Here is a 27,960-nt window from a genome sequence, read left to right on the forward strand (position 1 = left end):
AGAGAGAGAAGACTCGATCTTTGGCTCTCTCTCCCCACCTCGGCCTTTGTTTGGGTGACCTTTGGGGTCGTTATTGTCATCATCCTGTGCGTGATGTTCCTCGCTTCGCTCACTTTTCTGGCAGTTCCCCGGGAGTTCTTGCAACATTTCCAAGTCGCATGATTTGTTTTCACAGTTTGCGCCGTCTTCAGTGATGTTGTGTGGTTTCAGAACCAAACGCTGTTTTGTCTCTGTGCTCCTCAGACTTGACAGATGAGAAAGTGAAGGCCTACCTCTCGCTGCACCCGCAGATGCTGGATGACTTTGTGTTGGAGAGTGTGAGCACAGAGACGTTGGACAGATGGCTGAAGAGGAAGACCAGCAGCAGGCCTGCAGGTACACACCCGACTCTGCCACCCACCAGACACACACACACACACACACACACACACACACACACACACACACACACACACACACACACACACACACACACACACACACACGTGCAGACAAACAGAAATCACAGACACTCGCTCAGCCCTCAGAATCGCTGTGTCATGATGATTGGATCAGCAGATTTCAGAGTTTTAATTTCTGTGTTTGGGAAAGTGTTTTTACTTTCTTCGCTTGTGGACGTGTGTGTGTGTGTGTGTGTGTCAGCTCCAGATTAGTCAACACACACATATAGTCTGCCCTGCATATCTGCAGCCACGTCGGTCGTTTGCTTTTTATTGCAATGAAAAAGTTTTTATTATTCACAGACCATGGGATATCCAGAGCCGGAGAGGACTGTCCCTACGAGGGTTTCTATTTATTATCCTGTGCGTTTGCGCCGCAAATCACTCGTCTTTATATACGTCTCCTGTAATCCTCGGGGCGTGTATGTGTGTGGACAGCGTACACACGAGATTGAACGGGCCTGCCGGGTCTTTACGGGTCATTTGATGTGTTTGAGCCGGGCCCGAGTCGAGCCTGTGTCGTGCACTTCACACACAGCGGACTGTTTCTCAGACCAACCGCATCCATCAAGGGCCCACAGGGCTGGCGCTCTGCCCAGTCGAGCTGCTGACGTCAGAGGCGACCTCCAGAGACATGCAGCCGGCTGAAGGGGGCCCAGGGGAGGGGCGGGGATGATGGCGGCGGTAGTGGCGGCGGTGGTGGGGAGAGCGGCGCTGGCTCAGGGTGTGGGTGTGTTGAAGGAGGAAACTGGCAGAGGATGGATTTGTCACATTTTCGAGCTGCCTTCTGCATGGCGCTGCGCGGACAGTAGTGTCTGTTATGTGGAGACGTCAGCTTCCTAAATCAGCGTGTGTTTGGAGCAGTTTCCTGTACGCTGTGTATATTATTTGCGTGTGTGTGTGTGTGTGTGCTTAGGCTGACGGTTATCAAATAGAAGCCATCATGTTAATAATTCTAACTGACGCCAAGTAGGAACAACAGATTTCACCCGTAGAGTTCAGGTCAGAGCAGATTAAGACCGAGCAAAGCAGAGCACTCATTCACAAAACAGTTTTTTTTGTTTTCATGTTTCCATGCTTACATTTATTCGGTTTTCAGCTATAGCATCAGTCGTGAAACTCGTTTGAAACTCCAAATTGCTTCTGATCTCTGTGGACGGCTGGAGGTTTCCTGTGTTTTAAGGAGGCTGTCTTCTTTGCTCCACCGACTGACAGTTTTTTCAAGCATGTTTTTCCCCGTTCAACAATTCAAATTTGTGCGTTTACCTCCGTCGGCCACGGGCTGCCTTATACTCGTGTACAGTAGGAAAATCAATTTGCGAGGGCTTGAAACTGGTCTCAGCCAGGTCTCACATTACAGAGACCAAAGTTCTCATGCAGGAACTCACAGCTGATTGATCTGGAAAACCTTCACTGCATTACCACATGGCATAAACTTGACAAACAGCATGAAGTAAAGACAAAAGCAAGGTTAATGCTATTATGACGCATTACATGTTTCGATTAGGTTTCATATTTCAGGTTTGATTCTTCTGTTGTCTGGAAATGTTTGTTTACGGCCATGTCTTAGTCATGTGAGTGAAGCTCTTTGTAAACTGGTTGTTGGATGGAGCTCACTCAATAATTCAATAATAATAACCAAAAATCAGAACATTTTTAAAATGGCTTTGACACATTTGAATTATCCCTGTTTGAAGATCCTCAGTGTGTTATTTGCACGTTCTTCGCTGTGTGTGTGTTGGTTTTCTTTGAGTGCTTGGGCTTCAGTTTGCTTGTACAGCATTTGGTGTTTTCTGGTCGTTCTACATCAGTGTCTCTTTTTCGGGATGATTTTCACATCAGGGCTGGGTTCACACTAGTGGTAATCTTTGCTCATGTGGGACAGAAGAAGAAAAAAAAAAGACAGATTTTCGGTCTGAGTCACTCTGCACTCACGCTCTCATGTCGAACATCAGACCGCAAACTGTAAACAGACGACATATTGGACACTTTGGTGATGGATATTATGTGACAGAACTGTCCTAACTTTAACAGCAGTGCTGTTTACTGGGCTAAATACACTTGTGGTATAAATGTGGTGGTGTTTTTACCAGCTGAGGGCTGAACAAGAGTCTATAAAGTGCGCAAAGACGTCAAAACATGGACAGGAATTCCCACATGCCAACACCAACAAAGAATATGAGCAGTAAGGAGCAGGCAGCGCTGACGCCTGTCAGTCTTGTGTTTGGTCCATTCAGGCGTCTTTGGTCTGTGTTGCTTTCGTACTTACAACAAACCACACCGCAGTTTGTTTGGAAGTAGGCTGAGACTGTTTGAGGAGCGGTTTTTGCTTGCTCGGTGTGCACAAATGAGCCACACTAACACCATAATCGCACCAGAGTTTGTTTTAATCGAGCTGAAGTGGAGAAGTGTGAACACACCCTGAGTCCTCCTCCCCTCTCAGACCACTGTGTGTGAAGTTTTTTGGCAGCCTCCCTGTAGCCCAGAAGCTGGAACCTCTCGATTGGCAGTGTTATTTCTAGTCCATCACACAAGCTGAGTGGTTTCTGCGATGAGATGACAGCTGAAATCAGTGTATCTGTCTCACAGATTCACTTATATAAACTTTTCTCCCTCTGTGTCAAGTCGGGATAGTCCTGCCTGAAATAGTCCAGATGAAAGTCACATCTTATCCATGCTAAAAATGTGTCTCTGTGTTCATTTCCCAGTGATCAGTTTGATCTTATATCTCTTTGAGCGCGGCAGAAGCACAACCTGTCATCATGTGACCATCGCTGAGATAACCGCCGCTTCCTGGAAGCAGTCCCTGCAGCCTGTCCTGTCCTCACTTATCATGTGAGGGACAGCATTGGATTACATAAATCAGTCTGTGTGTACATGTACACGCAAGTCTGTGTGTGTGAGTGTGTTGTGTCACAGCCTGCCTTTCTTGAAAAAAAAAAAAAACAAAAACTTCAGATTTCCTCAGCGCTTTGTGACTGTTTGGTAAAAACATTGAAAACCACAATATAGTTCCATTTAGTTGTTTTCTTTTTATCAGATATATTGATCCATTGTTGGACACTGTTGTGTTAGTGTATCTAGAAAGAGATAGTTCAGGCAAACTGCTATAATAAAGTGCAGCTCATTATTACAGCGTTACTCTGACTGGGCGCCAACTCCGAGAATCCCACTGATGTCATTTGACCATCACACCTTTCTTGACCAGAGTCCCACTGGCAGTATTTACTTCACACCCCGCTACATCATGGGCTAATTAATTATTCCCAAACCCTCTGACGTGACTATTCAGAGGCCTTTTGAGACACACACACACACACGCAAGCACATGCAGATCTTCAAAAAAATCAGATTTTTTTTTTTAAAGACATCTGCAAATCTTTCCTCTGCAGTACAAAATAAGATTTAAAATACTTTTGTTCGTTAGCAGATCTTCGATGGTTTTTGATTGTTTCAGTCTTTACCAATAACTATCAAAGCCAAGCAAATCAAGTTTTTTTTTTTTAAGTGGTGAACAAAATGTGCTTGTGCAGTGTGAAAACTAAAAATAAACATGAAAAAGCCAACATTTTTGTGTTTCAAAAGGAAATAAAAAACACACAAGTCACCCTTCGACTGCATGGCAACAACTTCAAAAAGGCAAAGGTAAAAGAGCCAGAGGAGGATTAGCTTGTAGGTAAACAGGAGACCTGGCACAGAAGAAGGCTGCTGCTTTTGGCAGCTGCACATCCTGCATGCAGCAGGTCGATGCGGGACAGCCGCTAGGTCGACACGTATTGACCGCTGAGTCACTGCGAGCTGGGCGTCCTGTGGGAGACTGTGTATCTGTGGCGGTAGATCAATAAAGCGCCCATCAAGCATCATGCACATTAACCCCAGCTGACTAAGACGTTTTTTTTTTTTTTTTTTTCCTGTGAAAAGCCGTCTCCCTGAGCTGCTGATATTTTCTGTATCATTCATCACCTCATCTCTAACGGCTCACCAGAGACCGTCCTGCTCACAGCAGTGTATACGACAGACGTCCTTTGTCAGCGCGTGTGTAGTTAAAGACATTAACGTTAAGTCGTTTGTTTCTCTTGCCATCGTCTTATCCTTCAGCTTCTTATAACCTGAAAAAAAAGACTTTACTTTTTGCTTTATTGAAACTAAAATGTGATGAAAATGACTTCCTGTAGAAGATTCTGCAGGTTCTGACTATATCTGATCCAGAGCAAACTTTTTACTATTTTATTAATGTTGAAATCAAATCAGGAATCAGCAGATAATCTTCACAATTCAACCTGATTATTAAATTCCAAACTTTCTCATGAACAACCTGTAACTTTTAATATTCAGTCAATCCAAATCCAAATAGCCAGTCCTTCTATATTCTATGGGCAAAAGGCAGCCGGTCCCAGTGTAAGTACACTGAGACATTTTGCTGTGATCTCCAGGTGAACACACACATCTCTGTGTTGTGGGAGGAAACAAAATTTTCAGGAAGAGACCAAACCACACTGAGGGAGAACGTGCAAACTCCACACAGAAAATTCCCTGGCCTGGAATTGAACTTGCACATCTTTGCTTCACAGCATGCTAACCACTACACTACCAAGTTTTCAAACGATGTTCATGTTATCACCTGCAGACAGGAAACCTTCACAGACACCTATAGCGACTTTACAGATCTTCTGAGTTTCTACTATCAGCCCTGCGAATTTCCCACACTGATGTGAAAGCTTTCGTTACACACCCTAAAATCAATATGATTTTCTTCTGTGGTGTGAAAAGGCTTTTAGCATTTCACTGTTATGAATGAGGATTAGATTTTACATCAGAGCTCTGTGAAGGGCTTCTTTTCTGTCTGATCTCATTTTTAATATGCTGTGTTGAATCTGTGCGAAGAGGTGTTCTCTTTCTGACAACTGCCGACACCCTGTGTGTGTGTGTGTGTGTGTGAGCAATGGTGTAGGAAGGTTTTTTTTAATGTCATGTGATCGTGTAGAAATAATGCTCCATGTTACTAAAGATTAAACTTAAAAAATACAATTGGCAGGTTAGTAAAATAGCATAATAATAGTACGCATAGCACCAAATTATTCCATTTTCTTTTGTTGTTTGAAAAATACCAAACTGAAACCTATAAAATTATTGCTGTGGATTAAATGCGATGCGGTAAATCGTTTCGCTGCAGTTCGGAAACAGCTTGAACTGCGCGCTGAAGTTATATCAAAAAACTTCCGGAGTTATTAGACAGTTGTTTTTAGTGCTCACCCCAGAGTGAGCAAGCAGTATATTTTCGAAGAACATGTCAGCGCTCTCTTCCTGTGTTTACTAAAAGCACAGAAGGGCCTCAAAAATATGGGATGGTATTAACAGACGACTGCTGTCTGCCCCTGAACTGATGGCCGGTCACGTTACGTGACGGTAAAACTCACAAACCCGCACATGCAGGCTGAAAAATGCGAAAGGCTCTCGGCCGTGTAGATAATAGTGGCGTCGATAGTAAATCCCAGTGTTAATATTGCACAACAGGATGTGAAAATTGGCCGTTCCTTTATAGTTTTGGTTTTGAAACATAAAAAAGAAAGCTGTCCTAATATGAAAAAAGTTTTTGGTGTTGAGGAAAAGCAGAGATGTGAGAGGCGTCCAGCGTCCAGCACCTGCTGAAGTGTGCATGACTCCGCATCTGCTTTAAAGAAACTGCCGGGACTCGGCCAACCAGGCACCTCGTTCAGCTTGAAAAATCTGATTTGAAAAGGAACTTGCTTTGGTATTTATGGATTCCGGTCACAGAGCGGCTGTACACTTCACTTAACAGAACACATCTCTTTCAGCTGCGTTTTGGCTTCCCTGACAGTTGCTGTGTGAACGCCGTGCTCGCTGCCCGCTCCGCCGTTCCTCTGGGACTCTGCTACATGAGAAGCTGCGCCGTCGTGTTTTTCACCCTGATACAGCTCAGACGTATCGGAGCAATGTTCTCATGAAGCGCCACCGACTGTCGAGGGACCATCAAGCTCCAACTGAGGCAGCATCTTATGATCCTTCGAGAACAAACTCAACCGACAAAGTTGTTCATTTTAAATGAAAAGTTTTTAAACTCACGCTGTGTGCCTTCTTACTAGGAGATCAGACACAGCAAGAAGAAAATAAATTCAAATTATAGTCAAGCTACAGCCACAGTAAGGACATAAGCGATAAGAAGGGTAAGAACTAAGAGAGTCTGTCAAAAATTAAAAAACAAAAAACACGACAAAAACTACATGAACAGATAAAAGGAGAAAGAAGAATAAAAAACAAAAGGAAATTTGATCAACAAACCACATCCACAAATAATAGAAGACTTCATGAAGAGATTTAAATGAAGACACAGAATCTGCTCCCCGGTGTCAATAATATATTTGTGTGAATCAGTTACCGCATTTACATTTAACAACTTCGCAAAAAATACATTATGAACAATTAGAAGTTTTCATATAATGTTCAGAAAATAGTTTCTTCAGCTCCTTCATCTTTCTCCTGGGATTTTTGTTTTTATACATTTTTTAGTATAAAGTGCTCAAAGTTAATCAAACATCGTTGCACATCACTTTTCTATCAGACCTCATGGCACTGTGCATATATTCAATAAAAACACATGAATATGTTATTTTCTTACAGTAAAATTAGCTTTATTTGTGCAAATATTTGTCCAAGAAGTCCACATCTCATTTCATAATATAAATAATGTACATTCTAAACCGTGTTTCACTTCGTGCTGCACACATATTGAATTGATACGGCATCCATCTTCGATACCATCCTTCCAGCTCCCAGACCGCTTAATCCAATTTAGCATGGCAGAGGACTGGAGCCAATCCCAGCTGATTATTGGTGAAAGCAGAATACACCCTGGACGGGTTTTCAGTCCGTCACAGTGCGGAGTGACAGACTATCACACACACGCTCTCATTTCCCAGCTTGGGGACATTTACAGTCACCGTTTATCCTCAAATCTGTGTTTTTGGACTGTGGGAGAAATGCTGTGTATAATCCTCAGAGAAAACCCACTTCTGCACAGGGAGAACATGCAAGTTCCACAGAGTTTGTCTTTTCTTTTTACTTTGGGCCTCTGCTTGACGTCACGCCCGGCCAGCGGTTCACGCTGCACTAAGTTTCATGGCTATGTTAGGAAATCTAAAGTATACTGGATGAATGTTTAAAACAACAAACAAATGTTGGCTGTAATTTCTGTCTTCACATCTTCAAAGAGGTCTTTTTCCTCTCCCTCCCCCCAAAGCAGCACCAGCTCGAGTCAGCGCTTGAATAGCTGTTTCTAAAATCTGCTCAGCTTTTTCCATGGTTTGATCACATGAAAAATTATCAAAGCGATCTGAGCAGCGACTGTTCTCGTGTGCTGCTGACCCACATGTAACCGGCCTCTGCTCAACAACTTTATTTTCCTCGATCGGAGCTCTCTGTGCTCCGATCAGCCAAAGCCTGCTTCTTTATTATCATAGTACCAACATTCAGCAGTATGCAGGACTATTTCTAACGCAACACAAAATATAGCATTTGTGAAATTCCAGCAATGCTCCTAATACTATGGTGTAATTTCTGCAATCATGTATTTTAAAAGTAGTTATATTGGTCCTTAAGTACCAAATGGATTTTGTGCATTTACAGTTTACAACAGAGTATGGTTTGCTCATCTGCTGCTTGTGGTGTCTGTTTTATTAATCCATCAATATATGAATCTGCTGCTGCAGCATCCACCCAAAACAGCAGTGGACTGAGTGAACTCAGCTTCTGTAATAATTAACGTCTCCATGCTTTTGTTGTTTTTCCTCTTAGCTCATTCCCAATAAAAATATCCGTCTTCTCATTTGGTCTTTGTGCTGTTTGATCTTTGAGATTCGGGTTTCTTTCAATAACAGCATCCAGACACACTTTTTTGTTGTATTTTGTCTCATAATAGTTACTATTATCTATTATCATTTTGAGTATCCTGCAGGAAGGCTTCACAGATGGATTTCTGCTATTGTACACCAGTTGACTTTTCTAGTCTGTTTTTTTGTCCTTTTTTGTCTCGTCTTGCTGACTTTTCATCTGTTTTTTCTCCTTACAGATGACACATCAGCTAAGGAAGTCAGCAGGGTAGGTTTTTACCTGATTTTCTATCTATATATTTATAATGGAAAGGCTCAAGTCTTTTCACTTCACAGCTCTGCACCTCAGACATGTTTTATCCTCTCCTTATTCACTCCAAAATATAATTTTTGTCACTAATAAGGGACACAGCTAGCAGAGGACACTGTGGCTGAAGAGTCTCAGCTCTCCTTCAACATCGCAAAATGGCCAAATTTACTTTAAGTATTAAGTTAACTACACATTATCTGACTTAGTGTGGCCTTGTGCTTGTTTGCTCTTTACTTATTGACTTAAAAAGGATTCAGAGAGTTTGCGTTTTCATACCTTTAGCAAGATGTTGGCTATTGTGAACACTAGAGTTGTCCTGTAAAGACTGTCATCCAGGTCCCCGCAGACGCACAATTAATAGTTCACCGTGCACGGCACGAGGTGATCGGAAAGAGTTGATCCCTGTAGCTACACTTACGTTCTCACCTTTGTCATTCACACCATCAGGAGGCCGGGTGTCAGTGCCCACAGCAGGGCCCTGAGGACGAGTGGAAGGGACTTAACACACACAGGAAAAAAAGGGGGGAAAATCAAGGTCCACTCGACCCCTCAGTGCGTCATCCATACGTTTGTACTAACAGGATGTGGGAGGATGGAAGGCGTCCCGTGGGGGGAAGCTTTCTAGTGCGCCACTCTCCCCGCCGTCCTGCCCTCACCCTCTCTGCAGGCGCAGGAATAGACAGCTCTCTGGCTCCGTACAAGGCAGGAGGTCCGCCTCTTACATAACCGCACTTTAAAGCTGAGGCTGAGCGGCGGCGCTTGCCAGGGCTCTAATCAGGAGTGAGAGGCTCCGGCGGCCTCCTCTCGGGACCGCGGGGGGATCCCTGAGCTTGAATGCAGCAGTGAAGGGGAGCGTAAAGGTGGAGTGGGGCAACTTTTATGATGAATGGCTTCGCCTTCATGAATGGCAGGGAGAGAATCATTTTTCCATTCAAAGAGAAATTCGACTTTTTCTATTAGTATCTGTGCTGTAACTTCAGTCGGGACACAGTGCAGGGTGGAGTTTGTTGTCAGGTTTTTTTTTTGTTTTTTTTTTTATCTTCTGCATTTGCTGAATTTTGAAATTCAACCTCAGTGTTTGTGAGAGACTGTGTGTCTTGTGTCCAGCAGTACCAGGACACAAATATGCAGGGTGTGGTGTATGAACTCAACAGCTACATGGAGCAGCGCCTGGACACTGGAGGAGACAACAAACTTCTGCTCTATGAGTTGTGCAAGATCATCAAAACAGGTAAAAGCAGAAATGGCCGATGGTTCTGCTGCTCTTCCCAAAGCATTGATAAAAGCTACACTTGCAAATACGCACACACACCACCTGCGTATGTATCTGGATGAGTGCAAATGCCTCCACACATCCAAAACAGTGTTGTGACTCATTGATCCTCCTTCAGTTGACCTCACAGCTCAAACATGACTGCAGGCATTGTTTACAGAGAAATAAATCCTTCACTTTCAGGCATAAATTTGACGACATCTCCCACTGATCTTGGAGTAAATGCTCAAATTATGCATTTAGATTAGTTTCCTCCAGGTACTCTGGTTTCCTCCCACAGTCCATAAACTTACATGTGAGGTGAACTGGCGACCCTAAACCGCCCCTAGGTGTGAGTGTGTGTGGTTGTTTGTCTTGTGATGGACTGCAGACCTGTCCAGGGTGTAACCTGGCCTCGCCCACACTAAGCTGGGATTAACTCCAGTGCCTCATGACCCTCCCCATTAGTGAGTGGTGTAGAAGATGGATCAATGAATAATTGATGCTGTGTAAACATGAACAAATCAAACACTTAGTCCTATTTTCCTAATAAGACAATCCCTCATGTTTTCCTTGAGAAAGCCTTTTAAAACGTTTCGTGTGAACTCGGCGCTGCCAGAAAAGGATCGGTTCACCCAAACCACATTACTCATTAACTTTCTAATCATTTGTGTTTTCACTGCTCCTCCAGTCTCTCCGCTGTCACTTTGTATGATATCATGACCTATATATCACGGTGAAATAGGACTGGAGAGGAGGACTGGGAATGACATGAACTGGAAAGCAGTCAACGCCTGCAGTCCAAGTCCGCTTGCTATTACTGAGGAATTTATAGTCGATAGTTTTCAAGTCGACTGCTGCTTCTCTTTTCCTGCCGCACTTTTCCTCTCGGGCCTTTTCGATGATGGACATATTTGAGCGAGGACAGCATGTCTTGAACTTTCATGAACCTGTGTTTTGTGTTGACAGCAACAAAAGCTGATGGATTTGCACTTTACTTCTTGGGAGAATGCAACAATGTGAGTACAGAGGATGTTTGCCCCATACTTTTTTATGTACTTGTATATATATGTATGACTTTTTTTTTTTTTTTCTCCTCTTCTGTCCGACTTCCTGTTACTGTGTGTGCATTCTCCACAGAGTTTATGTTTATTCACTCCAACGGGGGCCAAGGATGGCCCTCCAAGCCTCATTCCTTCTGGCCCCATCACATTTGGGACAACCATTGCCGCTCATGTTGCCAAGACTCGCAAAACACTGCTTGTAGAGGACATCATGGGGGTAGGGCGGCTTTATCCAACCACTTCAGTCATATAACACCTTATTGTTTATAATGTATAACAACCACTCTGATTACTACTAGATCAGTCATACTTTGATGAGGATTTTCACTTGAAATTTGTCTTATAATTCAATAGTAGACTCGCTTGTTTGATTATAGTTTTAATGCTGGTTAGATCATGAGGAGAAATATCTTAGAAAATGACTAAAATACTAATCGTTATTTCCCCCACGGTTTATAATCTGAGGCAACAACCTCTCCTTGTCGTTTGTGCTACAGGACGAGCGATTCCCCGACGGCACAGGGCAGGACTCAGGGATCCACGTTCACTCTGTCCTGTGCCTCCCCATCCTCACTGCCATCGGGGACCTCATCGCCATCCTGGAGCTGCATCGGCACTGGGGCAAGGAGCCCTTCAACCTCAGCCACCAGGAGGTCAGTCTGACCCAGACAAAGCGCACCGGGGAGTGGGAGGCTGGAGCAAGGCTCACAAAGCAGCCGTCAGCTCGGTATCAGCCCTAATCTGGATCTGGTTATCTTTGTTGTGTCAAATACTTGGTGTACTTTTTTTGCCCACAAGGATTTTCTACCTGGTGCAACGTCAAGAAAAAACCAAAGGCGGGGAACTTTATTGCGTTGGAAATTTCATGAAGACAAATTAAAATTAAAAAAAACGGTTTGGAGTACAAATACAGCCATTGGTTGCAGGTGTCTGTATAAAGACGTGTCTCATTTGAAGCAGTGAAAAGCTCAAGCAGGCTTTCCAAATCACTTTTGAAAATAAAATAAAATACAAGACTTCCTCACTACAGTTCATACGGTGTGTGAGGTTAAGAGTTAATCAGGTGTTTCACCATCAGTGAGAGTTTACTGAGATTTGTGAAAAAACATGTTGTGTTTGTTCCTTTTTTGTTATTTATGTAGCTTTGATCAATTTGCAGGGAGTTAAATTTTATCCCTGAACATGATCAAACAATAACTTTTCAGAATTAAGGATATCTAGACTGGAGAGGGTGAAAATAATCCACCCCAGTAAACCACATTATGCGTATTCTAATCTATAAAGTACTTAAAAAAGTAAGAAACAATGCCTAAATTACATAATTTTGAGGCACTATTCTTAACTAGTCAAAACTGACAAGCTTTTTGTGATTTTTTAAAAATATTTCTAACCTATTGTATTGCATGGTTCTTTTTTTTTTATTTACCATTAGCTACAAAATGTAGTTTAATGTAGTTTAAGGGTTTGCAATATTCATCAAAATTGTGAGCTTGCCCAGTTGCGACATAGTAGCAAAAGTAACAGAGTAGTATACATGGTGTAACTTTTACCTAAGTGTGCATCCAGGTATCCAAAAATTAAATTTAATTGCATTAATTTTATCCTGTTTCTTGCTTCCACGCAAGCTAGAAACTGAAACATTGCATCTTCATGTTTTTGCTGTTAAATGTTGGGAACTTTTACATTACACATATTAAATAGAAAGAAAGAGTGGATCTTTAGTTTTTGCTTCACCTGGACGTTCACAGGAATTAGAGCCGCAGCAGATTTTCAGGCGAGTTTTGTCCTGTGAATAATGCTGAATTTCTGGGCTAATGGAGTTTTTTTATGACTGAAATATGATTATTATATGTATTCATTGCTAATGTATTTGTTTAGTTTTGTTTTTCTGTAGTTCTCTGGGGCTGAGCTTTACTTTCTTTTCCAGGTTGCAACAGCTAATTTAGCCTGGGCATCAGTTGCCATTCATCAAGTACAGGTGAGCGAACTTTCACTGAGCGCTGGTTTGAATTGTAAACTGCACATTACAGCATCCTCAATGCCCTGCAATGCTTCGCCAGAGGCTTGTCTGGGAACAAGGTGAACGCCGCCTTTACCAGTTATTTTGCTTCTGAATGACTTTGTTTGTTCTGGTTCTGCGGTCGATGTTTTTAATGTTGAAATCCACTGTGTACTGAAACCTGGGCTGTCACCGGGCCCAGTCCAATCAACCGAGCCATAGATCCAACAAACAGCTCCCCGGGGATGTCATTATGCCCCAGTGCTGTTTTTATATGAACAGATAACACCTCAGAGGATCAGCATCCCACTGCAGCTCTGGCCACAGCGGATCTCCGAGCGTTGCAACACTGCAACACAGTGAACTCCAAGCTTACCATTAAGATAATGTTGCTGCTGCTCGTGGTACTGTCCAGCAGCCGGCTGCATCGATCAGTCCGTCAGGCTGTGTGAAAAACATGCAGGACTTAAAATGTGTTCTGCAGGAAATAGATGAATATAACTTTTTGTTTGTTCGCAGGTGTGCAGAGGCCTCGCCAAACAGACTGAGCTCAATGACTTCCTACTAGATGTGTCCAGGTAAAAAAAAAAAACAAAAAAAACAGAGCTCTCTTGAGTTTCTCTTACAGCAAGTAAATGATTTGAAACCTTAGATGATGTTAGATGAAGTAAACAAATGTAATATTTGAGCTACAAAGATGTTTCTTCTTTGTATATCAGAGTAAACATGGAATGCAGCTTTGTGCTCTCACAAGATGAAAAAATGATGACGTTTTAGGGAAGTGAGTTTTCATGTCTTGAATGTGAACGCCATCAGAGCTTCCCATTTGTCAAACATCTCAATGCATCATTTCTTCTTTTCGCACAGAACATACTTTGATAACATTGTGGCAATAGATTCTCTACTTGAACATATTATGGTGAGTGTGATTTCTGCAAGTCTGCGTTCATTCACATTGTCCTCGAGGCTGCACATCTTGGGAGTGTGTACTGAATTGTGTGTGCGTCTAAAAGAACATCGATGTTCTCAGAAAATGTAGCAATAATCGAATGAAATGTAAATTTTCACTATTAACATAACAGACATATAGATAAACCTAGTTTATCTATATGTCATTCTGGAATTTAAAAATGATAAATTGGGTGAGTGAAAAAATGTGAAGTAAGATTTACGTGTTTCTTTTCCTAAAATGCACCACTTTGTATGTTTTTCATTGCTTTGTGACTGTGCTGTCGTCTGGTTCAACCACTGAATTGAACAGGGATGACCTGAGCCTCAACTGTGAATGTGTATATCATCATTTGTTATCTGTTTTATTCAAATATCATAATACATACAATTTAATGAAGTGTACAGTGATGTTTTCCTCTGTTTATGTCAGTTTTATTTTTGAACGCCAGTGTTCTTTTTCAAATTGTGTCCCTGATGTTGTTTTACAGATATATGCAAAAAACCTGGTGAATGCAGACAGGTGTGCACTCTTCCAGGTAGATCACAACAACAAAGAACTGTACTCTGACCTGTTTGACATCGGAGAAGAGAAAGAAGGCAAACCTGTCTTTAGGAAAACCAAAGAAATTAGGTGTGTAGCGTTCCTCTTTCTCTCAGAATCTACCTTTTTTTTTAATATAATTTTTAAACATCTTTTTTGAGTTTTTCACTTTTTTCTTCAGGTTTTCTATAGACAAGGGAATAGCTGGCCAAGTGGCTCGGACAGGGGAAGTCTTAAATATCCCAGATGCCTATGCAGACCCACGGTTCAACCGGTAAGCATATTTCTGCGATTCGGCTTCACTCCTCCCTCAGTTTTATTAAAGATGAAATCTTTGCAGTCCTAATACTTCAAAATCCTAATTTCACCTGAGCTCTGTGTTCTCGTACCTGTGTGTTTCTGCGAACAGAGAGGTGGACCTCAAAACTGGCTACACCACGCGGAACATCCTGTGCATGCCCATCGTGAGCAGGGGGACCGTAATAGGTGTGGTGCAGATGGTGAACAAGCTAAGCGGAAGTGCCTTCACTAAAACAGATGAGAACAACTTTAAGATGTTTGCTGTCTTTTGTGCTCTGGCCTTACACTGTGCAAATGTGAGTAATATTATTAGAAATATTAAACACAACCAAAAAAAAGACTAACTAATATTCTTCAACAGACGCTTCATGTTCTGTCTGCACAAGTCTGCTGTCCTGGTTCTGCAGTGTGGAGACGTTATGTGAGAATTATGTAATAGGCCTACTTCACAGCCGTGACTGCGAGTTTGACGTAATGGCTTCATCGTCGTCATCCTAAAGGCTCGGTCGGGCCGGTAGCAGGCTGAAGGCTTCCCTGTTCGCCGGAGTAATATGTTAGTTTTTTTTCTCCCCGACCAGGATAGTGTGTGAATAAACACAGATTATTATCCCTTCCATGGAACATAGACGTCCCATGATTCATGCTAACTGTGGGAGCTTGCATTGTGTGGTCTGTCTGTCAAAGCCTCCCCTCGCTGTGGGGCCTGACTCACCGTCACTCCGTGCGACAAACTTACGCAGGAGCGGCGTCACAAACTTGGTTTTAAAATTGATGCGGGTATGTTAATATTTTAAGGCGAGCAGTCTGCATCCGCGCAAGTGGCGGGATTTATGTTTGGCTGTAATTTATGCCTGGTGTCTGCAGGAAACCCGCTCCGACCGGCTTCTTTTTCATAGTGATTTACAGAGGGAGGCGTGAGGCCTGGCGCCTGCACCTCACCAGCTTACTCCAGCTTGTCTGGGAAGGGAACAGAGATTACAAATCAGACGTGCAGACACTGCTCTAGAGACACTCAGATGACATTTTTAACTCTGTCTGACCCTTCTGAAAATTCAAGCGGCGATGCTGAACGCATTAAATAAAGATATAAAACACTTTGCTTCCCTCAGAGAATTGCTCGGTTTCTGTCTTGATAGTTTGAAGAGTAACTTCCTGATCGGTGTTTCCCGCTCGTCTCCACAGATGTATCACAGGATCCGACACTCTGAATGCATATACAGAGTGACCATGGAAAAACTGTCTTATCACAGCATCTGCACATCTGAAGAATGGAAGACCCTCTCCCAGCTCAACCTCCCTGCGATCATCTATAAAGAGATTGAGATGTAAGAGTCCCTCTCCACTGCTTCTCGTTCATATCCAAAATGTGTTGACCTTGAGTTGGAGTTGGTCTCCCGCCACTTGTCTTTGAAAGGAACTCTGACAGAGTCCAGACCTTGATGATAACGCGCAGTGTGAAGGGAAAAGGTTTCTGGCTGCTGAACGCTCCCAGACCTCAGAACTCCCCTCATCTGCGTCTCTTCTGCCTCTCCCAGGTGTGCTGTCTATGCTAATTTAAGCTTTCTCTTCATTTCCTCCTCTTCCTCCCTCCTTTCAGGTTCCACTTTGACATCAATTCCTTTGAAGAGATATGGCCTGCTGTCTTTATCTACATGGTTCACAGCTCCTGTGGAAAAAACTGGTAACGTCACGGAACGGCAACACGCTCGCTGACAGCATGTTATTCTCCGGTCGTCAGTCCTCTCTTTCCCGCACATGCAGCTTCGAGCTGGAGAAACTGTGTCGGTTCACCATGTCCGTACGGAAGAACTACCGCCGTGTGCCGTACCACAACTGGAAGCACGCGGTGACGGTGGCGCACTGCATGTACGTCATCCTGCAGAAAACCTCCGGGATCTTCACAGAAGAAGAGGTTCGCTTCCCGCTCCTGTTTTCTAGACACAAGGGAAACACGTCTTTGATTTCAAGAGTTTTCTTCCTTCTGTGTTTGATTTTTACAGAAGAAGGGTTTGTTGATAGCCTGTTTGTGCCACGATCTGGATCACCGGGGTTATAGCAATGCCTACCTGCAGAAGTTTGACCATCCGCTGGCTGCTCTGTACTCCACCTCTACCATGGAGCAGCACCATTTCTCTCAAACCGTCTCCATCCTGCAGGTAGAGCTCTGCAAAATATGCAAAACTTGTTCTACCATGAAATCCAGCATTTTTGCTGTTTATTTAGATTCATGCATTATGAAACAACATGCTCAGTCTCACATACCAGCTTGAACAATACAGTCCACAGAATGTTATGAATACAACAAATTACCTCAGTATAATTAGAAACTGAACTAGCAGATAACTTTTCTCATTAAGTGCGACATAAAAAAGTAAACCACACTTGAAGGATTTAGAAAAGATGTTTTGTTGTTTATTTTGAAAGGAAAGGACGGAACTGGAAAAAACATGAGAAAGGAATATTACTATGGACTGATGACTGCTTTCTGTCTGTTGTGAGCTAATAAGATGTCACTTGTGCGTGTGTGTGTGTGTGTGTGTGTGTGTGTGTGTGTGTGTGTGTGTGTGTCTGAGTGTGCATGAGAAATTAAAAAAAAATCTTGAAATTACAAAAAATAAACAAAGAGAGTTTTTAAAAATGGATGCACTTGTAGATAAGCACTGATAGCAAAACAGACAATTCAAAGCGTCTGTACACAGACATATGTGCATAAAAATAAATAACTACAGTTAATTGCAAAAAAAGTAAATGAATTCTGAAATTCTCTTTGTATCCATCCATCCATCCATCTTCTATGCTGGTGATCCTGTGCAGGGTTGTGAGACTCTGGATTCAATCCCAGCTGACTATGGGCCAGGGCAGGTTACACACTGGACAGGTCGCCAGCTCGTCTCTCTTTGACATAGACATCCTAAACTCACCGTGATCATTTAAGATTATCAGAATTTACTACCTTTTTTTCTTCTTTTTTTGAGATTCTGTTCTTTATATTTCTTGGTGTTACCTTGCATTCCTCCAATTTGCACATATGGATCCCATCAGAGCTGAAAGAGTTAAATAAGTAGAATCAAACTGAGGTACAAGTGGTCAATTATAGGTCATCTGAGAGGACTGTGTGATTTAGTTGGTGTTACTGTCTTTAGTTTTCTCTTGCTGGGTCTGATGGCCTAAGATTAACTTGACTTCAACTTGTTGTAGCCTAGCTGAGCTGAACGCCTCATAAGTGGAGCTTTTGCTTTTTTATTGATCTCTTTGTTTCTCATAGCTGGAAGGGCACAATATTTTCTCCAACCTGAATTCCAGCCAGTACGAGCAGATGCTGGAGATCATCCGAAAGGCCATCATTGCCACGGACCTCGCCTTGTACTTCAACAACCACCAGCAGCTCACGGAGCTGCTGGCCTCGGGGGCCCTGGACCTGAACAACCATTCGCACAGGTCAGACCACAACTCACACCGGCGCTCAGGTCAGGATCACAGCAGGGGGCTCATTAATAAAACTTGTGAAATGCGCTTTATAAATCACAGTCAGACCGTGGACGTCGATCTGCCTCATATCTCTCCTTGAACCTGCCGAAATTTACCCATGAATGGTCAGCGCAGAGCAGGCTCGAGTCCGCATATTAACGATTGTTTAGAGTGAACCAACAGATGAGAGAGACTCCGTGAAAATAAATGATGTCTGAGCTGAATTGTTGAACCGCAGCAGTGTGGAAAATATCTGAAAAAAAAAATGTGATTGTAAAATGTTGCTGTGATACATTCAGGGACAATAAACAACGGCTATATCTTAAAAAGAGTTCACTTGATAGAAGACTACCAGGAAGGTGGCGGGGAATCCAGTCTGAGATGAGTTACCTTCACTGAGACTGAAAATGAAATCTCTCCTCTGATGGAGTTGAGTGATTAGCGTCTCTCTCACACGCACGGCCTTCATTCAGTTTCCCTCAGTTAACAGGCTGACATGAAGACTGATGGTTGATTATTAAATTCAAGCCCAGTGGAGTAAAATCCTCCCAGCTGCAACATGCTGACTTCATTCTGGCTCCTTAACCGTCCAGCAGCTGAATTGTAGACTCCAGCTGTTTCCTCTGAGCTGTGAGACGTCCCTGATGTGACGATCAGACAGCCCGGTCAAAACATTGAGTGGGATTTGACTCGTAAGCCATTTTCAACAAGTAGAAGTTATTGTATTATCTGTCTTCACATTTTATTAATTAGATTTGAAGTCATCACTGCCTGCGTCAGTTTTCCTTGTCTCTAAACTATGTGTACACTCGGGCCCGAGTCGGCGCACGCACATTTTCCAGTCAAGTTTGTTTTCATAAATCTGACTTGAGCATTTAAAAAAAGTGGTCTAAAGTTTATAAATGAGTTCCCAAGCACCAGAGAGAAATGTGGACTTGGCGGGCCTCGGCAGAACATCGAGTTTCTCCGCATGGACGTAACGAGGCTCTGCTCCCCTCCAGGGACCGTGTGATTGGTCTGATGATGACAGCATGTGACCTGTGTTCTGTTACCAAGCAGTGGCACATCACACGACTCACGGCCAACGACATCTATGCCGAGTTCTGGGCTGAGGTACAGTGGGATACTGTTAGGGCCTTGAACAGTTTCAGTGTCATGATCATGCCTTAAGTAGAACACTCAGACCTCTGTTATGGCTCGTAAACACTGACACAACTTTGCATGTCCTGCAATTTGTGAGGCACAATACGATGTTGTCTGCAGGCCAGGAGGCGTACCGCAGGATTCAAAAATAAATGTTGTGCCGTTAATTTGTTCTTCCACAGGGAGATGAGATGAAGAAGATTGGGATGCAGCCGATCGCCATGATGGACAGAGACAAGAAGCATGAAATTCCCCAGGGGCAGGTAAGACCAGCACTCCCACATTATTCTGATGAAGAGCTGTAGTCCTTTAACACGTTTTAAAAGAAGAAAAAAATGATCCTCTCTCTCACAAAGTGTGACTAAAGTGGAAATGGTGACTTGTAGTTAATGATGGTACAATGAGCAGCACTGTTACATGTTAGAACTGAAAAAAAACTTTATAGCAAACTTCCGAGGGGCTGGTATTGTCACACAGTCTGGGTACTGGTAGTTTATTTAGCTTTACTTACTGTCAGCCTCTGCAATTGAAAAAAAAAACTTTTGAATTTGTACAGGACTATTGAAGGAACTCAAACAATACGCAGTTTGTAAGTAAAATAACCCTGAATTTCAAGATTATTAAATCAGTTTTAGAAGGGGAATCACCAGTTATTACTTTCCAAAAAGGTTTTATTTTATCACGACTGCCTGGAGCATCAAAGTGATGTGTTACTGAAGTTTGACTCTTATTTTTTAGGATTGATTGTATTACAAAAATATTTCATAATATTATTTGTAACAGTTACGAAAATTGCAGACAGAGTCAGAAAGTATTTGTATCACACACACACACACACACACACACGCACAAACAGACTAAATGTTTGTTGTATCATCGTTTCTTATTATGACAGTAATTTGTCTCCATTGCGTTGTGATTATTATAGTTTCTCTTCTCTTTTTTAAGGTTGGATTTTACAACGCTGTAGCAGTTCCATGTTACACGACACTAGCAGAGCTTTTTCCTCCATCGAACCCTCTTTTAAAAGCCTGCAAGTAAGTGACTGAAAACTGTGTGAAAGTATGAATAACGAGGAAAACAAACAAATGTTGGTTTTTTTTGTTTTTTTTTTCGAGGTGGGGGTGGCGGTTTGAGAAGGTAACAGAAAGTTTCTCAGAACAGAGTTGTCATGTCTATCTGAGGGGATCAAAAATGCACTAACAGAAGCCTGAAGTACAACAACTGACGTGTGTGTGTGTGTGTGCTGGTATTGTCTAACCAGCAGCAACTGGCCAGACAAATAAGATTAGAGGTGATAAGGCGTGTGTGTATAGGTGCACATTCCCGGCGTTCCACTGAAAATACAAGCAAACACACACGCCGCTTTATTGAAATTGGATTAAACCAACATGTGCTGTGACTTTCTGGACTTAACGCTCGTGAGGAAAGAAAGAAAGGGAGAAAAGATATGATGAAATGCATTGAGTGGAAATACCAGCCGGACCTGCCTCGGTGCGTCGCGGTTCGTCCCCTCCGTGAGCTTTCGCAGGCGATAAGACTGTAAATCGCCGCTGTTGTTTCTGGTTTTTCAGCAGGATCATGTTGCGCGTGTGTTTGCCCTTCCCCTGCTTTTCGAAAAATGTCTCCTTGATCTGCGGGGAATGCAAACAAAGCGAGCGATGTAACAGTCAAGACCTGGTTGTACGTCAGCGCCGGGATCCGGGTGGTCAGCAGGCCTAGACCCCGCGGAGCCCCGCCGCGTGTGGCGGGATCTGCCAAAGACCTGCAAACTGCATCAGGCCGGCTAATTGAATACACCAGCAGCAAAGGGCAGCGCTTTGTGCTCTTGTATGTTAGGCTGGATTATAACAGGGGGAGAGGTTATATTTCTGACAGCAAGAGCTGATGGGATCATTTCTGCCAAGGATTAGTGAATTACACTGCTGCTGCTGGTAGATGTGTCTTCAGCCGTCATGGAGTTATTAATATAGACCTTGTTATAAACTGGGCGTGGTTTCACTATTGTCTGTTTTCTTTTACGTATTAACAATATGATCACCTCAGTATCATGGTATTGTAATATGTATAACTTTAGTTTTTAAACGTTTTAAGCCCGTTTTGTTGTTAACACCAGATGCACACCCTTGTGGCAGCAAAGTGTTACCGCCTTGTGTGTGATGCCACTCATTTGTAAGATAAATTTACACAAACGACATATAAATTAAATGTTTTTCTTTTTTTTTTTTCAATTTTAATTATCAGAATTTTTACCCCTGATTAGAGAAAAAAAAGAAAATGTGATGGGAAAATAAAAAAGCAACAACCTGGGAAACTGAGGGCATGTTGGCCACATCTCGCCCCGTTCCTAATACTTTGCAGACTGCCAGCCAGTTTCTAAAAATGAATAATTTGTGGTTTTGCAGGCAGTGGCTGGGTTGTTGTTATTTTAAGCACATTTGAATGGTGTCATTTGAAATAACTCTAAATTACCGTTTTGCTGGGTTTATTTTGAGGTAATGACCTGCATAAATACATATAGAATAAATAGAAAAACACCTACAATTAGTCTTTTCCATGTATTAGTGGCCGTAATTATGAATTCTTTGGATGTATGTGTTTTGTCACACTTTGGCTTTCTGCTAGTGAGGATGAAATTCTTGCAGCCTTTATAAGAGTCGAAGTTGCTTTTCCCTGTCATGAAATATTTCAATATTTGTCAGTACTTCAGGCTGACAACAGCACATCATCAGCCAGGTGATGTGAACACAACACCATCTCATGTTTCCTGCAGTGTCAAAGTATCCAGAATACAAATCTGATGTTGTGTTTTTGCAGGGACAACCTGAGCCAGTGGGAGAAGATCGTGCGAGGAGAGATGGAGGACAACGTGCCCAGCCAGCCTCGGGATTCAGGCCCGGTCAAAGTGGACAACTGACAACCAAAGGAATCGCTGGCCCACCAAAGGAATACACCCGGAATCCTGCCACGGTCCTGGAACGCCAGAGAGGGGGGGGGGGGTAAACCCGCACCCTGTGTCAGCAGGAGATAGATGAGCTACAAAGCGATTTGACTTTAACACACAGTTACCTCATTGGGTGACGGAGGTGTCAACACTGACGGTTTCACCGATCCCAGAGACTGACCGCCGTCGGGGAGGAACTTGTAACGTGCCGCCCTGCATCCTCTCAGCTTGGGAATTCATTTGGTAGAACGAACTGTCCTCTTTTATCATCATTATTATTTTTTTTTTTTTTTTGTTCATGTTATGTTGGAGGTTTTCTGTTATGAGGTTTCATCATGGGATCTCAGCTGAGTCTATCATGGTCTTGTATTTGCAGAGGCCTTACTCTGAACCTTGTCCAGACTAAGATATGTGAAATCTTCTTATCAGTTCAGGCTCTTTTTTATTATTATTATTATTATTATTATTATTATTATTATTATTTTGAAATGGTACTGTTTGCCTTCTGTGGTAGGTTTATTGTACGCGCACTACTTCAGCAAGGTATTCCCAGAGACAGAAGGAATGTGTAGAGGAGACGTAGAGCCACCCTGTCGAGGAAGGTGGGCGTTCGAATGTTCGATAACCTTTTTGAGCAAAAATCCTTTGCAGTACTTGAAAAATGACATACAGCCTATTCCGTTTGGAGGTAGCAGAGTGTTTCGCATCATTGTCCACAAATGAACTGACGAGGAGCGAGAGAAGGTCGACACTAGTGATTCCAGGCACAATGTTCCCCCCTGAAACGGACCCCACGACCCCCTCACCCACAAGCATCAAGGAAAACCAGCTCCTCGCCACATCCAGCCACCCTCCTGACTCACCCGGCCTCTCCCTCGGTTGACTGTTTGTAGAATAAAGAAACGCCACCTTCCATCAGTTTCAAGTATTTATAGTAAGCCAAGACTACGTACAAGCTCATTTCAACCTAATAATTTACACCACTACGATATCATAAGTTATTTAACACAATAAACAAGGAGAGAACTTTGTGAAAAGTCGCAGCTTATTAAGTTTGGGATGTTTTCTTTTTCTATTCTTTTATTTTTAAAGCGGGTTAGTTTTAAGTGGGTGTCTTCAGAGGTTTAGACATGGAAGTCAACAACAAACAACAGGCTGCTTCTTCTTCTGCTTCACAAAGTTAAGCTAAAGCAACACACGTCTTTCTCTGGGATTGCAACTCAAGAATGTTGTTCAACGTTTCGCCGTCATGTGACTGAAGTTTCCCCTCATTTTTCACAACCCTCGGAAGGAAATAAGTCCTCCTTTATGCTGTTTCTCCAAGATCGTGCCAGGGGTGGTACATTTGGACTCTTTCGAATTCGTTTCCAAGATCTTCCAAAAGACAAATCCTTTTGTCTGAAACTGTCATTCCAGTGGACGATGTTCCTCCAAGACTGACATTTCTGCTCAGATCATTTGTACGACTGGTACTGTGGCCCCCAGTGTTGTGAATGTACTTTTTTGATGAATGTTTATGTTGGTTGCAGATTCTCTGTGGTGGCATGTGGGTCAGCGCACCATCGGTTTCCACAATTTGCTGTCCTACTCTTCAGAATTGCTTCCAGTAAGCTTCAACCAAGAGCAACAATTAGCATGCACCTAAACTGAAGTTTATATATCATTTTGCATATACAGTAATAGGTGTATACTGTGTACAACCTAGGAGTTAGTTTGTACAGCCTGAGATGTGTGCTCTGATGGTGCTAAACTGTATGGCAGTCGTGCACTTTCCGAACGAGTGTGTGTGTGTGTGTGTGTGTGTGTGTGTGTGTGTGTACAAGCGTGCGTGGGAAAGATAGAAAGCTGTGTGTATCCCCGGTCCAAACGCCACCTGACCACATGGTAAAGTCACTGCACTGTCCCCTCTGCTTTACAGCACCAGTTATAACCTGTTGTCTGCACTATGTTTAGCTTATGATCTTTATTGCTATTACTATGTTATTTTCTTAGAGTTAAATTTTAAATTAACTTATATTTTTTTATACAAAGAATAATGTTGCCCTTTTTTGTTTTGTACAAAGTAAACATTAAAAATAAATTAAACAGTCCAGACATGTTACTGTTACCCAGAATAACTGAGGAATGTCTCAACTGTAAATGTAAGAGCAGTAGCCCAAATGAATTTTATTAAATATCTGAAAAATAAAATTGTGCCAGATCATTTTTTTTCCCTAGGGTCATTTGATTGATCTACAGAAACCTGTGAAACCGTCACGTTATTTTTAAGACTATGTTGTTAAGAGAAACCGAGTCCACTAACATGTGGCTTCACTGGGATGTTGTGTCAAGCAGAGGCAGCCGGTTGACAGGGCGGAGTTATGGGAATTTTAAGATTTCGTGCTTGACAGGAATAGCTGGGAGACAGTCGAGGCTGAACAAGTTTACTGAAGCAAGAATCAAATTTACCACCAAGCTCAAACGTGTAAACTAGCTCTCTCACTGCTGTGCGACTGGATGCTCACAGAGTTTACAATGGAGATTCCAAATCATCTCCAAACATTCACAGGGATTCAGCAATGCTGGTCACAGAGCCTCACTAACATGTTGCTTGAATTTGGAAACTGACTTTTGATTTCACTAAATAGTCACCTGACTATCAATTTGAATTTGAATCTGAAAGTCCTTTATTTGTCCCACAGGGGGAAACTGCAGTGATCCAGCTGCACAGAGAAAAGAAATATGGAAATGTGAAAATTTACAAAGCCAACTATAACCTTGAGAAATTCAATACAATTTAAATTTAAGACAGATTTGAGTAAATAACAGATATAACCTAACAGATATAAATTGCATATAATTTAAATATGATTTTAAGACAGACACCTATGTACAATATAATAGAAAAATGTGAGAAACAAAACAATATAGACACAGTTTTGCTTCAAAGCCTCCCCAAAACCCTTGTCAATTTAGTTTCTCTGAATTGGAATGTGCAACAAATGAAAAACGAGGGTTTTTCTTCATATAGGTTGAAGCTCTTTTCTGCACTTCTCTTTATTGACTGAGGAAAGATCAGGAGATCTACAGTGATTTGCATAAATGTCACAAAACATTATTGCAACTGTTGCAAGGTAATCAATCACAAGTGCCAAAAATGCAGTTCCTTTAGATTGTTGTGCCTGTATAAGATAAAGTAAGTGCAACCTGACATACAGGCAACAAGTTGGTGAATTTTGATCCAATGTTGATTTGGAATTTGTGACGTTCTTGCAACATTTATGTCACGTGCAAAAAGTTCAATTCACTGTTGTTGCTGATGTATGTATTTTCCTCCAAATAGTTATGTTATAAATTGTGATTATGTTGCAGGTTGCAAAAAACTCTTTAGTACTTAGTGCTTTATTTCTTTAGTGCTCATCTTTTACCCTAAACATGAAAATTAGACAGCAGTGCAGTTGTTTCTGTAACCTTTGTAATGGTAAGGCTTGGTTATTTCTGAATGCAGCTTGCCAAATATGCTCACAGATCTGTTGGGTAAGTATTTGTGTCAGCACTTTTTGATCATCCATGCAGACAAAGATCTCAGCTGAAGTGACAACCAGGCCCTGCATCCTGAGCCATGTGAGGACGCACCGCAGAGAAGCTACAAGAAGTGTGAGGAATCCATCTTCAGCTTTCCAGGACGAAGGTGTTAATCAAGTCGTATTTCTCAATAGAATAAAAAGAAATATGCAAGAAAAAGAAGATTATTATTTGGTGACCGTTTTCTTTCCAAACAGCTTTTTTTTTCTTCTTCTTCTTCACAGTTCACTTCCACGCAGTTTTTGAAGGTCATTTGCTCTGAGCTTGTTCCAAACATATAGGAGAATGGACTGCAGATCTGCACATTTTGTTCATACTCACCGGCTTTTCATTTATGGTCATCCAAGAATCAGTACAGGCAGAGACTGTATTAGTTTTCAATTGAGACCGTGTGAAGATTATTGAAATTAGTAATAGTGGTAGTAATAGTAGAAACTTTATTTCTAACATGTAATAAAAATCAAAGTAAACAATGAAAGGAAAAGAAAGTCACAACATCCAATCACATAGGCAATATAGAGTACTAGTTTAATTTCAAGGTATGAAAGGGAGTAGGAAGAAATAAATGCTTATTTAATCCAACCCTTTGGGACCAATCCCAGCTTCATATAGGACAGGGTACACTCTGGACAGTTCAAATTTCCTGCCTTTGGCTACAGTTACCTGGGATTGTCTCCAGCATCCAGCAGTACAGAAAATTTTAAATGAATCTAAAACTAACAAGTACATGGTTTAACTTATTGCAGTAATTTGAAAACAGACTTTTGCCTTCCTATTCATCAGTGCCATATCCTCTATTGACACATAAACTCCTGAGAGACTACAGGCTTCCTTTGCTGCACCCTTTAATTTAACATAATAACATTAAATGCTACTGGAACTGAAGAAATATGCAGGAATGCAATCTCTGCTGTATGATGCTACTTACTTCAGTGAAGCATGACATGTTACACGATTTCTCCATGTTCAGCTTTGCCATCTGGGTGCTTTCCTATTCTGGTCATTCCAACCCTGGGGCCGAGTTTCTTTCGCCTTCTCCTCCTCCCTCCCTCTTGCATTTTAGGTTAGCCTCCAGACTGTGTGTTCAGTTGCTCACATAACCCAATTACTGCAAACAACAAGATTAAGGTAATCGTTTGATTTAAGCATTTTCTTTTTTGTTCCGTCTCCATCCATCTTCTACACGGTTTATCCTGTTCAGGGTCACGGGGCACTGGAGCCAATCCCAGCCGCCAATCTGATGTGCGAGGTCAGGATGCTCCCTGGATGGGTCGTTGGTAAACAACCACACAAGAAGAGCCTCACCAATTAACCTCATATGCACGTTTTTAGGCCATGAAAGGAAACCATCGCAGACAGGGGGAGAACATGCAAATAAAATGCTTTTGCTGAAGCAGCTGTTGTTGTTGTATTGTAGAGGTCATCTAAGTTGGTTGATGAATGAATGAATGAATGAATGATTTGAGTAGTTAAATGATGGCCCTTACCTAATTGTTATTTTAAGTCTTTACTTTCTTCAAACAAATCCACAAAATAATTGTATGCCTAAAATCATAATTTTGTGAACAATGTTAAGCAATTTTACAGCTAAGTAAAAACATGCGAATGAAAATAAAAAACATAGCAGTTTTTTTACCCTCCTTTGTTTTCTGAACAGTACACCTAAGAAGTCATGGGTCCGACTATTGTCAGGACATTGAACGCAGCAGCAGCAGCGCGCGCCTCGGCCTCCATGGTAACCGAGTAAAGGCCACGCTGCTGGTGGACGCTCGAGGAAAGTTTGTCTCCAAACTGCAACAAGCAGCTGAATTTCTACTTCAACATCGTGGTTAAGTGAGTTTTTCTCATGCTTGGTGTGAATAGGAATATATATTTTTTAATTGCATGAAACATCCTGCAATGTAAATATTAAGTTTTGCACTTCTAGTGTTAAAAACACATTTTAAACTGTTTCAATTATATTTAGCTGAGAAATTATACAGTTGAGTTCAATTTTACATATTTAAATTTGTAGTTGTATATATATTTATCTAACTACACAGAGAGAATTTTTTTTTGTACATTGAAAACTGCCATGTATGTTGGGTACAGTCCAGAGGAATTATTTGTGTCTTTTTCATAGTGTTGTGCCTGTAGG

At 42.0% G+C, this 27,960-nt stretch overlaps 1 protein-coding gene across 7 annotated transcripts in view; it reads left to right on the forward strand.

Annotated features, from left to right (window-relative positions):
- pde10a (phosphodiesterase 10A) overlaps positions 1 to 22,306 on the forward strand; it is a 51,088-nt gene extending 28,782 nt beyond the window's left edge. For 2 of the 7 annotated variants that reach the window (XM_030106230.1, XM_030106233.1), the window contains exons 2-22: positions 244 to 375; positions 8,527 to 8,555; positions 9,705 to 9,828; positions 10,819 to 10,868; positions 10,990 to 11,130; positions 11,411 to 11,566; positions 12,841 to 12,891; positions 13,432 to 13,490; positions 13,780 to 13,831; positions 14,352 to 14,494; positions 14,586 to 14,678; positions 14,814 to 15,000; positions 15,887 to 16,029; positions 16,302 to 16,385; positions 16,466 to 16,616; positions 16,705 to 16,860; positions 17,970 to 18,142; positions 19,174 to 19,285; positions 19,498 to 19,578; positions 20,264 to 20,352; positions 22,133 to 22,306. In XM_030106230.1, the coding sequence (XP_029962090.1) occupies positions 244 to 375; positions 8,527 to 8,555; positions 9,705 to 9,828; positions 10,819 to 10,868; positions 10,990 to 11,130; positions 11,411 to 11,566; positions 12,841 to 12,891; positions 13,432 to 13,490; positions 13,780 to 13,831; positions 14,352 to 14,494; positions 14,586 to 14,678; positions 14,814 to 15,000; positions 15,887 to 16,029; positions 16,302 to 16,385; positions 16,466 to 16,616; positions 16,705 to 16,860; positions 17,970 to 18,142; positions 19,174 to 19,285; positions 19,498 to 19,578; positions 20,264 to 20,352; positions 22,133 to 22,232 (2,306 nt within the window). In that variant the 3' untranslated portion in view covers positions 22,233 to 22,306. Of the gene's footprint in view, positions 1 to 243; positions 376 to 8,526; positions 8,556 to 9,704; positions 9,829 to 10,818; positions 10,869 to 10,989; positions 11,131 to 11,410; positions 11,567 to 12,840; positions 12,892 to 13,431; positions 13,491 to 13,779; positions 13,832 to 14,351; positions 14,495 to 14,585; positions 14,679 to 14,813; positions 15,001 to 15,886; positions 16,030 to 16,301; positions 16,386 to 16,465; positions 16,617 to 16,704; positions 16,861 to 17,969; positions 18,143 to 19,173; positions 19,286 to 19,497; positions 19,579 to 20,263; positions 20,353 to 22,132 lie in introns of those variants that run through there. The other 5 variants (XM_030106231.1, XM_030106234.1, XM_030106232.1 and 2 more) reach the window with 4 other exon arrangements.
- Positions 22,307 to 27,960: the final 5,654 nt, after the last annotated feature.

The sequence above is a fragment of the Salarias fasciatus genome, chromosome 13 (genome assembly GCF_902148845.1).
Source record: "Salarias fasciatus chromosome 13, fSalaFa1.1, whole genome shotgun sequence".
NCBI classification, from domain to species: Eukaryota; Metazoa; Chordata; class Actinopteri; order Blenniiformes; family Blenniidae; genus Salarias; species Salarias fasciatus.